Below are 16,630 nucleotides of genomic sequence, written 5' to 3' on the forward strand. Positions count from 1 at the left end.
ATGCAGACTAAAAAGGTGCTTTTGTTTTGTTATGTGGTTGTAGTGCATATAGAAATTACAGCTTTGAAAGCAATAACTTCCACAGCATCAGTAAATGAGAAATAATATTTTTAAAATATATTTATTACTTAACATTCTAATTAATATTTATTTACATTGAAGGTGGTGGTGGGGGTACAGGTAATAAGGGTGGAGGAGGAGGTACTCCCATTAATGGAGCCCCAGGAGGAGGCGGCAGACGCATTCCATGATTCTCCCACATCTTGGGAGGAGGTGGTGGCATACGTAATGGTTCCATTTTAAATGCAAACTGTAGGAAGAACTGCTTAGTGTCTTTATTCCAGTGAGTCCAGAATTTGGAGTCATGTTTCTCCACTTCTCTGCTTGGGACCTTGAATGCAATTGTCTCATATGGCTCAGCAGCAAACAACAAGTATTGCCATCTGCGGTCTGGAGGTTCTATCTTTTGCTCATAGGCAGACATGAAGCGATGTCTTGGTTGTACTCCTTCAGCAATTTCTGTATATAAGAATTGAATGATTATTAGACCTGCTTTTAGAAATTTATTATGATAGAATCAAATAACAGCTGTATTTGTAATAACTATAATATCATAGTGATGAAATTGGCTTAAACTTATAAAGTAAGTAAAGCCATGGATGTGTATTATCTATATTGATTTGCTACAAGAAGGTTAGGCCATCTTAATCATTAAAAATTATAAAATTAAAATTATAACATTGCTGCTGCTTACCAGGATAATCAACTTGAAATAGTAGACTTTGTTGGCCATTTTCAGGGTCTTTCTGTTTTGTTACTCTGTAACCAGGCCTTCCAATCTTGACAAATTTCTTAGGTTCAATCCTAGGCTTCTCAGGGGCTAGTTGCTGCGGGGCCTCTTTAGCTTCTTTTGCAGCTCTACGTGCTAAATTGGCTTGATGTTTCTTACCCTGAGTATGAGCTAAATAACTTCCTTCATTGTTGTGAAGAGTTAAACAAAGCTTGCATTCATATGACCCTGTAATAATAAAAATTTTATTAATTTGTGAAGTCAGTGTTAGACTTTTATTTACAATCAATAAAGTTAACAAAACTTTTAGGTTATGTTATTTTACATTATTTACTGTTCAGTTATTCATATACATGTACATACATACCTAAATGATTTTTCATAAAATAGGGATCTTTATTCAAATCAATGGTTTCCAACGCCAGTTGACGAAGTCTTTCGCGTCGGTCTCGATTACTTTCAGACCATGACGCTACTCCTCCACCACCAGTTTTACCGCCGGGGCGATTTTGAAAATCCATTTTAATTTAAAGTTGGAGAGTTTTTAATTTCATGAACCTTAGTTACTCTCCGTATTGGACAGTATTATGTGTTTTCCAAATGTATAAACTTAGAAATTAGCAACAGTCGACGCTGTCTGAAACCCAGCGTAACATGTCATTGTCTTGACAACTGACACATCGACTGTTCTATCAAACTATTCCGTGACAGTGTCAGTTTGACGGTTTGTTAGGGAATAGAGATCTATAATGGACATATGCCCGAATACTCGAACGTCAGTCAAATATAGCCGTTAGTTAAGTCTAACTTAAAGATAAGCATTGCTCAAATATAACTGGAATACTGAAACGCCAGTTAATTCAAATTAAGTTGTAGTTAGCTGAGCAGCCGTTAAATGTTTGCTTTATGGCAACATTCTGTACAATAAGCATGTTCTCGATTACAGAATAAATTATATATTCGTTTCACGCAGCGTGATTTGATCAAAAAACTAATTCGATAATAATTGATGTACTAAAATTGAAATAATTTGGCCGTAATAAATTTTATTACATTCTTGTACATATTTTACTAATATATATCATAATAAAAAAATTATTTTTAAGTACCTACACCCAATTATAATATTAAGTTAAAACATAAATTATTACGACTAGATTATCGTGTGGTGAAACGTAAAAGTCAATTGACTTTGACATAATTGAATGACACGATGCGCGCATTGGATGCGCGAAATTGTCTCCTGCTTAAAATTTTATTGTTCATTATTATAATTCGATTTTTGTTATGGAAGAATAAAAGAAGCGTGGGTCCAATTATACGATCGCTGAAAATGATATCCTTTTAGAGCTGATCAAGAAGTAATTATGCAATCAAAAAACTTAATACTTGTATAAGTATAACTGTAATCTGATTTATTGCAAAATAATGTGCTTTTTGCTATATTTACAGATATAATTATAGTATAGGGAGCACGGTGTCCAACGATACAAGACACTCCCATCCCATCGCCGCCTATAGTGTTATAGTTATAATAATAAAACTATTTTAATATGATTGAATATGTGTATTTATTGCCATAACCAGTTGTATCTACCAGATTTTGATTGCTATCCAGACTGGGTTGAGCAATTTGGGTCTCCTCCACCTCAGTATAGGAAAGAAAGCATCTTAAATAAGCTCGTCTTGCCTTGATCATCATCATCATCACTATGCCAGTACGGTATTGAACAATGGCACGCTATTGTGCTCGATCTTCATCTCTCCATCACTACCAGCCACCTTGCGGATATCGTCAATCCTAGCTGGATGGCGCCATACACAACGTTTGCCTGAACGCGGTCTCCACTCCAGAACAACAGTCATCAGTTCTTCGACAAAAGTAACCGACCCACCGCTAATCCTTTGGGCTACATCAATAGCTTTGGTTCTCTGCCGGATCATCTCGTTACCTTCAAAAAGACTCCGAGCATAGCACAACAAAATCGTCTTTTGGAAACATAAAAGCGTGCACGAAATTCCACATCATTATATTGTTTGAATGCATTTCAATTTCACTTCATAGTGTCATGGTGGACAACTTTCATCGTCCGAAATATAAGAAAACCACGATAGAAACATTTTAAACAGGAATTCACACGTAATTTATAATTTTTCAAAGCTAGATGATAGGATGACAAGCCGTCAAAGCGTTTAGGAGGAGGTCAGACCACCGACCACCCTTACATTTGAGTGGACTTTGACATAAGTTTGAGACATGCTCAACTTTAATAATCGTTTCAGTATTCCGTTTTTTCATTTAACTGGGGTTTGAGCAATGCTTAACTTTAAGTAGATCTTAAATAGTTAACTGACGTTTGAGCATACCAAACTAGAATTTAACGGCGTGCTCAATGATTTGAGCAGCCGTTAAATATTTGAGAGACGATTGAGTATTCGGGCAATAGACACTTTAACATCATTATTTATAGTTCAACAAAGTGTAGTACAAACTATTTTATTATTATTGTGATTATGTCTATGCAACATAGACACTTTAACATCATTATTTATAGTTCAACAAAGTGTAGCACAAACTATTTTATTATTAATTTATTTACTTATATTTATAAACAAAAATATTATATAAAGTCAGTCAGTCAGTCGCCTAGCCACTGCACCTGCTGTAAATGTAGGTGTCTAACTAACCATGACCAGCATTTAGCATTAAGATAAAAAATCTGGGTCTGGGACCAAAATATCAGACAGACCTCTAATGTCTGTATGCTGACAAATTGATTTTTTTTTATTCGATATAAACTAATGCTTGACTACAATCCCACCAATCATCCGAAAAACAGCATTCTATCAGTCACAATCCAGATATAAAATTGTCCCTTTTACTGGAATATACTAAATGGAATGAAAATGGACAATGGATGGAAAAAATCAGATTGCTATCTAAGTGTTTATCAGAAAAAATGCCCATTTTTAACAGTGAAAAATTAAGAGGTCAGCACATACGTTCGTAGAGTAGAATTACCAAAGATACAAATCTTAGTACATTTTCTCTTTAATCAAACTTTAAATAAATAAACATAGCTTTTACATTTTTGTAAAGCAAGATCCTATTTATTTATTTCTTGCATAGACTCTTCGACATTTCTTCCTGGCTTACTTTGATGAATCCCGCACTGCAGTACATACAATATTGGGGGCCTGGTTTATCCAAATTGATGTAAACCCGAGGATGCCCTTCAGGTCCACTGCCGCCATCACACCACACAATTCTACATGTTACTTTTGTTGGAGGTATTGCAGCGACCAACTTTACCGGCCAATTAGGGTTAACTAATTTTGGAGAGTGCATAAACCGGCACATTCGATAGTCACGGCAATCCCACTTTTGACCTGTATGAGTAACAACATCATCAGCTTTAGAAGCCATGCAACGAACATTGGCTTGTTTAGTATTTCGAATCACAATCCTTATTACGTTTTTCTGCATTATTATTCATATTATTTGTATAACTTTTGCAATAAATATTTCCGATGTTTCTTTTTTGATGTAACCACATAAATTATTATACTCTTTTAATACTGTCGATTTGATATCTGTCAAAATTAGTAGAATATGAAAAATATAAAATAGGCCTCAAATAGGTATCATTTTGAGTACATACTTTAAGTTAGGCAATATTATTACATTGCTTAGTTATGCCTATGTATTATAGATGAGCCCAAACTCCATCCTACTGAGAAATGTTTGAAAAACTCAACTCAACAATTACTTTATTCAACCTGGGATCGATTCCAGGCCCCTTAAATTGATTTATGCATTATGCACTCTACACACCTTACGATTCGACTGTACAGTCGATCTGCACAGTTATATCATAATATTCATAATGTGTGTAGCCTGCATTACTCGGCAGTCGCATTTGAGACCATTCGACAATAGAGGTAGTCAATTTTTATTCAGATAGACACGAACTTTTTTATTACCTATCTCAGAAGACATTTAAAATCTTATCGAATAAATTGAAATCGAGTAACCAAATCGACTAGAATGATTATGTTGAAAAACTCAATATCTCGGAGTCTTTACCTGGAACGACATTTGTATGTCAAACGTCAAACTGATAGAAGTGATCCTTTTCTTTTGTCAAAATAGGCGGAAGGTACTCTCGGCTTTTAAAATCTATTTTTATTATTGTAATCTAAAAACTTTTAATGATTTTAGTTATGAAATTGAAAACTATGTCGTATTATATATAACGTGGCTTAATTATTTCATTTAAGTGGTGGTCAGTGGTGATTCAAAATTAACATAACCTAAGTGCTTATTTTGTGTCTTGTTTTTAGGTAGTGCTTCAAGATGTTGATGCCTAAACAGAATCGCGTTGCTATTTATGAATACCTCTTTAAAGAGGGTGTTATGGTAGCCAAGAAGGATTACCATGCTCCCAAACACCCCGATTTGGAGAAGATTCCTAACCTCCAAGTCATTAAGGCTATGCAGTCATTAAAATCAAGAGGATACGTCAAGGAACAGTTTGCCTGGAGGCATTTCTACTGGTAAGTGTATAAATTATCAATTTTTATTTAATGTTTACATATGAAAATGCACTATTTTAGTCATTGAAGCAATTCATGAGATTGGTTTGACTGACTGATGTTTAAAAAAAACTCGTAAATACGAAAATACCTGAAATCCTGTTTCAATTTTTTTACAGGGTTTTAAATCTTATGTTAAATTAGTAAAATAACTGTAGTGATGTAGTACAAACATTAAAATACACCCTTGTAGAGGCAAGTGACTTATTGTTTACCATTCTACAATGTAACATGTGGTATTTTCAGGTACCTTACCAATGAAGGTATTGAGTACTTGAGGATCTTCCTGCACCTGCCTCCTGAAATCGTACCCGCAACCCTCAAGCGTTCCGTACGCGCTGAGACCGTCCGCCGCGGCGCTGTTGGCCGCCCAGACGCCCCAGCACGCTCCGCTGAGGACCGATCAGCATACCGCCGTGCTCCAACCACACCAGCTGCACATGACAAGAAGGCTGATGTCGGCCCTGGATCTGCTGATCTTGAATTCGTAAGTATATTAACTGAAGCAGTGGCAATAAGCTCATCCCCTGTTACATGAGACTTATAGTAAAAATGGCAAAAAGTTGTTGTACATTATATAGCAGCATTACATGCCATAATGTGCCTCAGCCTATCCCTTCGGGGATATAAGGTGTGACGATATGGTACGATAACTAAAACAGTTGCTTGAATCATTATTAAATTGTTAAGTTAGTTTAACTAAGTTGATAAGGTTCATACATTACTATTTTTGGTATCTGTAAATAATATAACATTGATGTAGAATGACAATAGATTAAACTATTTTCAGTACTAGTACACTTTAGTATAATGTAATGATGATTATTTTCATCTCTGGGGTTATGGATTTAAATAAGTTAACTATTTTCATACAAGCTGTTGTCATGGCTACTGTTCGGGATAAATTAAACACATATAAAATTATATTTGTTGGAATGTTTTACTAACTACTTGGATTTCTCTAATGATTTTTTTTTTGTTTCACAGAGAGGAGGTTTCGGACGAGGCAGGCCTGCACCTTAAGTTTAAGTAAATAAAAATCTACTGTAAAGCTAATGAATTTTATTTTTAAATAAAATAAACCAAATGATTGTTGGGCCATTACCAATGTGTGAACTATCATAACAAAGAAATGTGACAATGCTGTACCACTTGCTTGAGTGTGAGCAGGAGATTGATAAAAATATATTATGACAGTTGTAATGGCCCAACTAAAGCAAAAAGTTATAAGATGATCCCACCAATTATATGAACAAATGATTATAAATTATAACAACAGTTTATATTATAGTATACAGTTGAAATAAGGTTTCAAAGAAGGATGAAGTATAAAACTGAGTATGCATTTAGCCATGTAGCACGTAACATCAGATACAGTATCAACCTGCAAGTGGGTATGGCTGATCCACTGTCCACAGCGTATCTAGCTACGAGCCGTATTTCCCTCATACTTATTATATATACTCTTTGGCTACGAGCCGGCTTAGCTCGCTGCGCTCCTTCCGCGAAGGGCTCGCAGCGCGCTCGTGCCTACGTACCCACTGGTTACTGTATTTGGTACGTCACGTACCACACGGCTGAGTAGCTTAGGATTTACTCATGCCTGTTTGGGGTGCCCCTTAACATTCATAATGAAAAATGAGTATTTTGAAAATCTGATTATGACCTGTATTTAACTTCATTGAATTATTTAATTTATTTAATCATGAAAGTCATGATCACGCTCTGCAGTCAATCATGCTGGTAAATATTTTATTTACCCATTGATATTGGGCTTACTCGGGTAAAAATAAAACTCGTAAAGAAACAAAAAATAATTTATTCAAAATAATCTACAAAGTTCCTACAAGGGGTAGAAGAACCCAGTGTTGGTATTAAAAATTATTTCCTGAGTTAACATGATTTTATATTTACGTCATTTGATATTTTATGCTTGAATTTTCGGGTTCGGTGGATTAGGGAACTCTCCGACCTTTGCCATGTAGTACTGGAAAGCTCGGAATGGCTTTAGTTCCCATGGTACCTGATCTTCCATTTTTGTCAGAGTAACACCAAGATCTTCCAATGTAGGAATGCTAGCATCAACTAAATCAGTTGTAGATTCCTGTAACATAATAATTAATACATTTAGATGTGTGTAAACTGTTGCACTCAGTCACCCCCAGCAACATATTAGCAGGTTTTTAGAGTTTTATAATAATTTAATGACTTTAACATTTCGATGGATAAGATTCAAACTTTTTAAGGTGGTAAGTGGCGAACATTGGATGATACTAGATTATACCACGCGATGACGCGACTGTTCTACGGGGTTTGGTTCCTTGCTCCTAGAAGTATATATATTATATTATTTTCCTCATCATGTGTCTACTCGCCTTCTCTGGATTCGCCTGGCTGTCGCTCTGCTTTGTCGGTTTTTTGAACGCAATGGATGTGAGGTAATCTAGACCAATCTATCGCGAGTGAGGGAAACTACAGTGTCGCTACTTATCAAGTGCTGCAATTTGAGTACGTAAGCAGATTGTTTTTTTTTTTTATTATGACGAAGCGTCGGCATGTTGTTTAAATCGTGTTGCGCTCTTAACGTCGTATCCTCATATATTTATTCACGGTCAAGCAGGATACCCCTTTCGAACACGAATGCGCGAACACGACATTCAGTGAGGGCTTTTAATATATTTTTAAGCTTAAATATCATAAAGTTATATTTTTTATACCTTTTCAATTGCCTCCCAGTGCAGCCCACCCAATGGGTATGATGGTGAAATCAGGTTTACAAGCCTGACTTTTAGAGGGAACATGATAGGATCATATTTCATGTCGTAGCGTTGGTATCCCCAGTATTTTTCATCTTTGCGCATTAGTGCAAAGAACCAGTCGACCAGATCAGCTAACAGGTACCTTCTAGGTCTAAAATTAATAAATAGAAAATGTGTTTATATAACAGATAAACATAGAATTTCATTGAATGTCATTGTATTGTATTGTATTGTTATGTATAAAAAATATTTATTTACCCAACCGCTTGGTAAACCTGACATCTGGTATCAGGATCGCGAATAGCGTTTAATATACCCTGAGCAAGATCAGATACAAAGACAGGCTGTTTTATGGTCTCCAAGCCATTCTTGTACAATGCCATGTACTGACCATTGATGCGTGTAGCTGAAGCAAAGGTTCTGTAATTGAAAAAGGTACAAATTAGGGTGGAACTATAAAATGAGGCTTTTGAAAGCTAACAACATAAACAATACTAAACCTGGACTACATAATATATAAAATCTTAAAGGACATGGCTAAACCAAAGTATGGACGTCGTAACCCGTACAAATAAATATTGTATAAATATGGTACCTAGCAATAAATAAAGCCGCATAATTAAAAATTGATATTTTGTAATTAAGAAGGTCCAGAAACTTGGCATATCTGCGCAATCCTGAAAATAAAGTAGCGCTCCTACGTCAAACAACGTTACAAAAACTTCAAACCACAACATTGCTGTGAACTTTTATCAAGGCGTTTTGATGTACCTGAGCCGAAAGTTATTTATATATGAGGTAGATAGGTAAACAATTCTGCTTATACTAGATAATAAACACAAAGTAACCAAGGACAGACACAAAATATATAGTAAGATTGTGCAATCTTATACAAAATATATATTTTGTGTCGATCAAAACATTTACAATTATTTGGTTTCAAAAAAAGTCATTATATTACCGTTATTAAAAATTGATGTTCGTTTAATTATTTCGATTTGATTTTCGGGGAAACTAATGTCCTAATAATAGCTTGCAGTACCTACTTCCGTGTTGTCATGTCAAACCACAACAGAAAAAAATCAAATATGAAACTTATTTTTTGTTAATTTTTGTTCACCAAGTTATAAGAATTAGTTAAACACAAAATAATTCATAAGTGAATATTTAAATGATACGGGTTAGCGTGAAATTCGTATTCTTGTTATTATGCCTGGGTCAGTCATTTAGCCATCTCCTTTCTGCCCTACAGTGAATAAGCTATCCATCCAGTTAAGAGCATATAGACGAAATTAAATTGGTCTACTAGTTTGCTATATTTTGGATGAGGCAAAATTAGTGATAATAGTTGTGATTAAGTAGTAAATAATACACCTACATAGTTTTTAACCAAGCCTATATACATTCTGTAACTATTGGTAGAATCAGTACTTAACCAATGGCCTACTGTCTCTGTATTAAATCAATTTTTGTTTTTGTAGCAGCATACTATATAACTGCATGGTTGGCACGGTGGTTGGGTAACTGGCAACATGTAGCAGGTTCGATTCCCACACGGAGCAACTCTATGTGTGATCCAATCAAATTGTTATTTCAGGTCTGGGTGTCATGTGCATGTGAAATTGTATGTCAGTAAACGCACCCACAATACAGGAGAAAATACTAGTGTGGGGCAACAATTTAAAAAAAAAATTGCTTTGCTGACAGCAAAAGATGAGTGTGTATAAAAACAAAACATTGGAAAAAAAATTGATTGAACACAATTCAATGAATTAATTAGTAATACCTCAAAAATCTATCTTCACTGCCATAAATGTCAGAAGCACGAAAGATGGTAGCAGTTGGGAACTCCTCCCTTACGGCACACTCTCCCCAGTACTTGCTGACTTTGTACATGGAGGGTGTCTTCAGCACCAGGGGCTTAGGTTTAGGTGATGCATTCAGGTACGACACATGAATGAATCTCTCAACACCCATTTCCCGAGAAATCCTGTAAAAATGCATTAACCATGTTAAATTTCAAACACAAAGTAAAAAAGTTAAGTTACATGCTTATTTATAAGTGTAATTCACTTGTTTATTGTAGCCTACACATAATATATATATTTAGATAATAATAATAAATTGTAGAGCTATAACTACAGTATAAATTTCCACATCAGAGGAATGGTTTCAAATACATTTGTATTAATTTGTGTATGAGATGTCAGAGTCGCGGGGAGCCAGTGGATGCAGGTGGCGGCTTGTCGTTTTATGTGGAGGCCTGAGGGGAAGGTCTTTGTTCAACAGTGGACGTCTCTCAGCTGATGATGATGTATATTCAGTGGTATTACAGAAAACTGTTTACCTGGCAAGGCGCCTTGGTCCATCTACATGCACATCCTTGTATTTAAAGTTCTTGGTTTCATAGTCTCGTCCCACTAAGTTGATGACAACATTGGAGTACCGCACAGCTTTAGCAATGGACTCCTCATCTCGGAGGTCGTAAGGTGTGAACAACACCTGGCCTAAATCTCCAGCCACTTTCAATCTCTGGGCATCATAGAAATCACTTCGGTAGGGCAAGATCATCTGCAATAATACAATTTTAAATTTGTGAGGTTTGCACAATATCTATGGAATACCATTAGATGTTTGTTTACTTTTTAAAAAAATATTTTAAAAGTAAAGTCTTTAATTTATTAAACTGTAATTGTCTCATCAAAACAATTGCATCAAAACAGCTGACCTGTGTTCCAGTCTTGCCCAGTTTGTTGACCACATAGCGTCCAACAAATCCAGTGCAACCAAAAACTGTTGCTACAATTCCATTGAAACTACAACGACCTCCTGTACCCCGCTTGTATGCAGCTATGTTAGGCTTGCCCCCATCTGAACTGTATGAGGCAGACTTGATGTAAACAACACTTAGTGGCCCAGCTGTGGCTGAAATTGCACATATTAAAGTTCAAGTAAATGTCAACCACTATCAGAATATATAGTGCGATAAGTTCTCCTAAGACTAAATCTAAATAGGGTTATTATGAAGCTTTTAAACAAATTATGTAAGAGTTAAATCAACCAATAGTAGCTAGTCTTTTAACATCCGATTAAACTTACGCTTTATTTTAGTGACAAAATGGCCTGTGAGAGCAACAGTTGCCATTTTCAGGCCAATAATATAATGATCTTAGCAGTATTTTATCTCAAACTCCCATCAAGGGGTGAGAAAGAACCAAAAACTCTAATTTTTGCGATCGTTCGAAGATAAACGTCACTCAAATTTGACTTTGACAGTTTTGGCAGTTTCAGAAGCACAGATAACGAAATATAGTTACTAGCGGTATGTAGCCGGTACAAATTACAAAATAATGTATCTTGTTTCTATTGGTTTTTATATTCGTTTGTGAAGTCGAAATGTTGCGACTTCGTAATCGGATCAGTATTAGATAGCTAGATGTCAAACTTCGATTCGATAATTCGATAGCAACTAGCAAAAAGGTCACTATCCTAGACTGAGAATACTATTGTCTGTAGGACATTATTTATAGAAAGCAAAAAATTGGTCACACCAAATGTAATGTCAGTGTCAGTGGAGAGCAGAGTTCAGCAGAGAAGTCGTCGATTACCTGTCTTGTCTATGATCTTTGGTCAAAAATACAATCAATTTTTATGTTTTTGTGCCGTCTTGGAAGCTTGATAAGTAAATTTATCTAAACTTGGAAGTATCACGTATTAATACTATCTATTCTGATCTATTAGGATTCATATACAAAAACTATGGTGGTATTCTGAGTGTATTGTATCTATGAGAATCGAAAACAATAATCCAGGAAAACTTACGTTCTTAAACAGTAAAACTTAATAATACAATCCTTCTAACATGGAAGAATGCGAAATCGAAATCCTCAGTACTAATGAGAATGTAGAAGAGGTCTGCCAAATATTACAGAACTTCCTGAAAAAAGTAAGTGTTGTATAATTAGATTAGAGTAAAACTTGAAGTGGAAAAGCTATTAACATTGATTGTATTTTAATTTTCAGAATGAAAATGCTTTTACTTTCCCTAACTTGGCAGAAAAGAATCAAAGAGCTTTGTTATGGACAGCTTTGTTTCAACGTTTACAAGACAAGTCTTCGGGATCAGCCCATGCTCTTTGCTTAGCAGCAATAAGAGTATTAAGGTTTGTAATATATAATTAAAACATTCACAAACAATTGACATCCATTGCAGAATAAGTTTACAATCTTAGAATTATGTTTACTTGCAGCCGAGACAAAACTGATCTGGAAAACTTGATCTGTGAAAAATGGATAACAACACTCATAGAAAGAGCAGGCTTGTATAATTTCGAGGCTCTTGATGAAGAGGCCATGGTGCCACTGGAGGTAATGGAGAAGGATGTTGCAGTTGAGGCATTAAAATGTCTTTGCAACCTGACATTCAACAGTGAAGTGGCCCGAGCTCTCTGTGCCCATACATCCATAGCTCAGGGACTAGTGGCCCGGCTGAGGATCTACAGAGACATGCCCTTCAAGGAAGAAATCATGCTGTTTGACTTGAAATTACTTTTCATCCTAACTGCTCTGAGGCATGATATAAAAAATAAAATAAAAGATGAGCTTCATGGTATGGAATACTTGATTAATTGTCTGGGGGAAATATTAACAGAAGCTTCTAATGCTGACGACCAGGCTTCAAGTAGTAGTGGCTTGGTTGATGGGGCCCACCACTGTTTTCTACAGGTATGAATTGTTAACTCTATGTCAACTAATTAACAACCTTTAGTCATTTATCAAAGGATTTATTTGTGAATAATTTCATAATCTATATTTATCAGATAATTTATTTATTTATCCAGGACAACCAACAAGCCATAGTCTGTGAGATTCTCAAGACCCAGTTCAATTTGATCCTGCAATCTGGTTCTGAGGAACCAACAGATGAGGAGGAGGAGGCTATGTATCTGAAACTAATGCCAGTGATGACTGCCCTCCTCTATGCACATACATCCACTGAGGAGAAACTCATGGAGTTGCGCAGTAATATTGCTAATTTGCTTACAAGGTATGTTTGCTATTGGAATGAAAATATTTTTAACCCCATGATCAATCATCATCATTGTGAATGGCACTTGATATTCTTATATCAAGTAGCTCTACACTGAGCTGGTGCAATGGAGTTTTATAAAGGTTAATCAGAGACTTCTGCTGCCCCATGTCTGTCAAATGTGTAGTCCCTGAATTTGCTCCTGCTAAACCTGCAGAAAGAATGGGGATAGTGATAACACAAATGTAACATACTCTGCCATCATGACACAACTTTTATTAATGATTAATTAATGTAATTTAAATTCTGTTTTCCAGTGTTCCACCAATGTTTTACCCCTACTTGACTCCAGAGCTAGCTAAGGGAGAAAGAGCTCAATATGAGTTTGATGGGAGGAATATGGATGCATTACAAGCTCTCATTCTACTGTTACAATACAGGCTAACAATAACTACAGTAAGTAACAATCTTATTACTTATCAACAAGGTACTCATCTATTTGATGTATTTCATTTAATACTATTCATTTATGCATTATCTTGACTTCTTGAATGACTGCTGTCTTTATCTTATTAAAAATGCTCTTTCTTTAATTAATAAAATACATTATTTCAGGGCACCAAAAATCAGTATGAAAACCTGTCACCAATACTGACAGTGTTGAACAAGAGTTCGCGTGGATGTCGTTCCCAGAGGAAGTACCTACGTCAGGTGGTGTTGCCGCCCCTTCGTGACGTGTCCCGTCCCCCCGAGAAAGGCAACACATTGAGGAACCAGCTCTGCAGGCTCCTAACCACACCTGTCACGTCAGTCAGGGACTTGGTTGCCGAGTTTCTATTTATCCTGTGTAAAGAAAAAGGTTTGTTTCCCAGTTGACATTTCACAAAAGGATACAAATATTTGTGTTTGTTTTCTTTATTTGTAATTTGCCTAAGCGAAGTAAATATTTTGCGAAATATTATAACGGGTATATAAATCTATGATGTGAATTTATTAATTGATTAGCTACAGCACCCGCTCTGCTCAGCTTTTATTGATCGTAGTGTGATGTCTTATAGCCTTTCTCTATAAATAGACTATTGGACTCAAAAATACTTTTTCCACCTGACAAGTGGTTTCAGAGATTAGCGCGTTTAAACAAACAAACAAACTCTTCATCTTTATATATTTTCTAAGGGCAAAATGTATAAATCCTTATTTAATCCTATATGTAGCGATTCAGTAAACACAATAAATATTTTTGTTAATAGTGGGCCGGATGGTGAAGTACACTGGTTTCGGCAATGCCGCCGGTCACCTTGCACAGAAAGGGCTTCTAAGCGGCGGCCGAACTGGCGACTACTCGTCTAGCAGTGACGACTCGGACACCGAGGAATATTTGGAGGCACAGCCGAACATTGACCCCGTCGTGGGGTGCACTCGACCTCCTCGCATTAACCCCTTTGAAGGAATGAGTGATGAACAGGTAGAATTTTATGTAACTAGCCGTCATTTATCGTGCGTATGTCCTCATTTGCGGTCAATGCTAAGTACTAAGTAACAATCCAATTAGTCATGCACTACGATACTGAAGTAGAATTAGTATTAACGATTCTACATTCTAGCGTCTCTTAAAAAAAACTTTCTTTCCGCAGAAAGAATATGAGGCGATGAAGTTGGTGAATCTATTCGACAAGATGGTGACTGAAGGCGTGATGAAGCCGGCGCGTATCGGCCCGGACGGTCGACCGCAAGCCGTGGAGCATGTGCTTGAGCTAAGGGAACATCCGCCGAATAGACCACAGTCCTAAAGAAACGGGATAACAACGTAAAGGACTTCAACATGCGGTACCTTGTCGTATATTTGATGCACTAAGTATAGGCAACAACAGGACTATGGCGACGTCAATCGAACGAATCCTGCTGTTGATTCGGATCGTGCATTAAAATTCGAAAATATCTGCCCCAAAGATGAATACCTAAATTAATTTATTCATCTGGATCTGGATGACGTCAGAAATGCGTTTGTAAGGAATTTTCAAATTCAATATTCTTGTATGGCCAAAGTGAGAATGGGAAACAAGGGTTGCAACTACTTCCAATTAGATATTCGATTGAATTAGGCATAGATTAGACATTTGGGATTATAGTGCATGTTTGAATAAATAGGTTTCTTCAAGTTAGTATTTTGATCTTCGATTTACATTGAATAGTGGGTAGAGTTTAAAGGAATTTTTACATAGTAAGAGAAATATATTTTTATTGTATTGAGGTTTGGTGTAGCGAGGTTTTTGGCGAACAAATGAAAGCTAAGTCATGTGGGATGCGAAGGTATGCAATATCAAGGATCATGTAGATTAGTTTGTAAAGTAGCGTAATAATTGCCAGCCTAGCCTTAACCAATCTGATTGTACGGAGCAGGCTGTTACTGCCGTTACTAGAGCTGCCTTAAGTTCGATGAATATACTTCTACGATTTTTTAAACTCTGTGTAATGTATTCGTTATTTGTAAGTAGACTTATTGTGTGATATCATTAAACAAATTACATATTTATTTTATTTAAAGCGGGCCATTTCAATATCATATAGATTACAGTGTTCATATTGGGAATTATAAGTAAAAAAATTCTAGATAGATTCCTATTGATTGCATGTTGTAACTAGACAACCTAGGGACCTGTAGTGGCCTAAGTCGTCATATATTTTGTGCCATTAGTACTAAGTAGAATACATGATTGCGTTACTTATGTATTTGTAATTACCAAAGTATTTCTTTATAACTCCTTAGTGCAATATAGCTTGTTAATATAACGCGTATTACATTAAAGCTTGGATTTAAATGAACACCTGACATCGATTAAAATGTTCTAAAATGTATTAGAATTTTTGAAGATTCATTCGATATATTCAAATATTTCGTAGGAATAAATCAGTAATTAGTAGGATATTTAAGTATTTTATTGTAACAAAAATCTGTTAATATTATGTTTTTTGAATGTAATGTTATTACAATTTTAATGTTTGGTATTTATTTATTAATGAAATAAATCTATTTAGAAAGTAAACTTGTTTCATTAATCTATAACCATAGATCTGATAGCAGTTGTTTGTAAACGGACTGGGTGCCAAATTCTCAACACTGGCAAGAATTCCTAAAGATAATCTATTCATCGTAACAGTTAGAAGACATCACTGCTGAACGTAGGCCTCCTCCAGTGACTTCCAGATAGGCCGGTTGGAAGCGACCTGCATCAAGCTGCTCACTTTAACCTAAATCAGTTGGTCTGAGGGCTTAGTACAAGTTTGTTTTACCTTTATCGTGATTCGTGATCGACACGTTTATGACGATATTCTGATTGACCTGCTCCAATTAATCAACCAATTAGAGGGTTAAACGGTAATGATTCGATCTCGTTATACGTAAAACAAATTCTAGTTTGTGGGTGAACTGGTAAGGATCATGGCGACTTGTGGTTA

The 16,630-nt window shown here is 35.8% G+C and overlaps 4 protein-coding genes and 1 long non-coding RNA gene across 5 annotated transcripts; 3 read left to right on the top strand and 2 right to left on the bottom strand.

Annotated features, from left to right (window-relative positions):
• Positions 1 to 105: 105 nt before the first annotated feature.
• Positions 106 to 1,469, bottom strand: LOC118263834 (splicing factor 3A subunit 2). The gene is made up of 3 exons (XM_035576026.2): positions 1,158 to 1,469; positions 755 to 1,018; positions 106 to 519 (listed from the first exon to the last, which is right to left on the bottom strand). Exons 1-3 carry the CDS (start codon positions 1,309 to 1,311, stop codon positions 152 to 154), a joined length of 786 nt encoding a protein of 261 aa, XP_035431919.1. The 5' UTR covers positions 1,312 to 1,469; the 3' UTR covers positions 106 to 151.
• Positions 1,470 to 1,516: 47 nt separating this feature from the next.
• On the top strand, positions 1,517 to 2,350 carry LOC118276621 (uncharacterized). The gene is made up of 2 exons (XR_004783682.2): positions 1,517 to 2,151; positions 2,243 to 2,350. It is a non-coding gene; the product is annotated as an uncharacterized LOC118276621 (long non-coding RNA).
• A 2,476-nt stretch (positions 2,351 to 4,826) lies between these two features.
• On the top strand, positions 4,827 to 6,437 carry LOC118263462 (40S ribosomal protein S10-like). Its single transcript, XM_035575482.2, has 4 exons — positions 4,827 to 4,950; positions 5,135 to 5,347; positions 5,633 to 5,873; positions 6,374 to 6,437. Exons 2-4 carry the CDS (start codon positions 5,148 to 5,150, stop codon positions 6,407 to 6,409), a joined length of 477 nt encoding a protein of 158 aa, XP_035431375.2. The 5' UTR covers positions 4,827 to 4,950; positions 5,135 to 5,147; the 3' UTR covers positions 6,410 to 6,437.
• Positions 6,438 to 7,189: 752 nt separating this feature from the next.
• LOC118263461 (NADH dehydrogenase [ubiquinone] 1 alpha subcomplex subunit 9, mitochondrial) lies at positions 7,190 to 11,420 on the bottom strand. Its single transcript, XM_035575481.2, has 7 exons — positions 11,245 to 11,420; positions 10,874 to 11,070; positions 10,493 to 10,716; positions 9,932 to 10,135; positions 8,404 to 8,565; positions 8,104 to 8,296; positions 7,190 to 7,490 (listed from the first exon to the last, which is right to left on the bottom strand). Exons 1-7 carry the CDS (start codon positions 11,288 to 11,290, stop codon positions 7,314 to 7,316), a joined length of 1,203 nt encoding a protein of 400 aa, XP_035431374.2. The 5' UTR covers positions 11,291 to 11,420; the 3' UTR covers positions 7,190 to 7,313.
• Positions 11,421 to 11,720: 300 nt separating this feature from the next.
• On the top strand, positions 11,721 to 16,218 carry LOC118263765 (synembryn-A). The gene is made up of 8 exons (XM_050705380.1): positions 11,721 to 12,091; positions 12,169 to 12,308; positions 12,396 to 12,870; positions 12,987 to 13,192; positions 13,492 to 13,630; positions 13,790 to 14,033; positions 14,425 to 14,639; positions 14,809 to 16,218. Exons 1-8 carry the CDS (start codon positions 12,008 to 12,010, stop codon positions 14,962 to 14,964), a joined length of 1,659 nt encoding a protein of 552 aa, XP_050561337.1. The 5' UTR covers positions 11,721 to 12,007; the 3' UTR covers positions 14,965 to 16,218.
• The last annotated feature ends 412 nt before the right edge of the window (positions 16,219 to 16,630 follow it).

This window comes from Spodoptera frugiperda, chromosome 27 (assembly GCF_023101765.2).
Source record: "Spodoptera frugiperda isolate SF20-4 chromosome 27, AGI-APGP_CSIRO_Sfru_2.0, whole genome shotgun sequence".
NCBI classification, from domain to species: Eukaryota; Metazoa; Arthropoda; class Insecta; order Lepidoptera; family Noctuidae; genus Spodoptera; species Spodoptera frugiperda.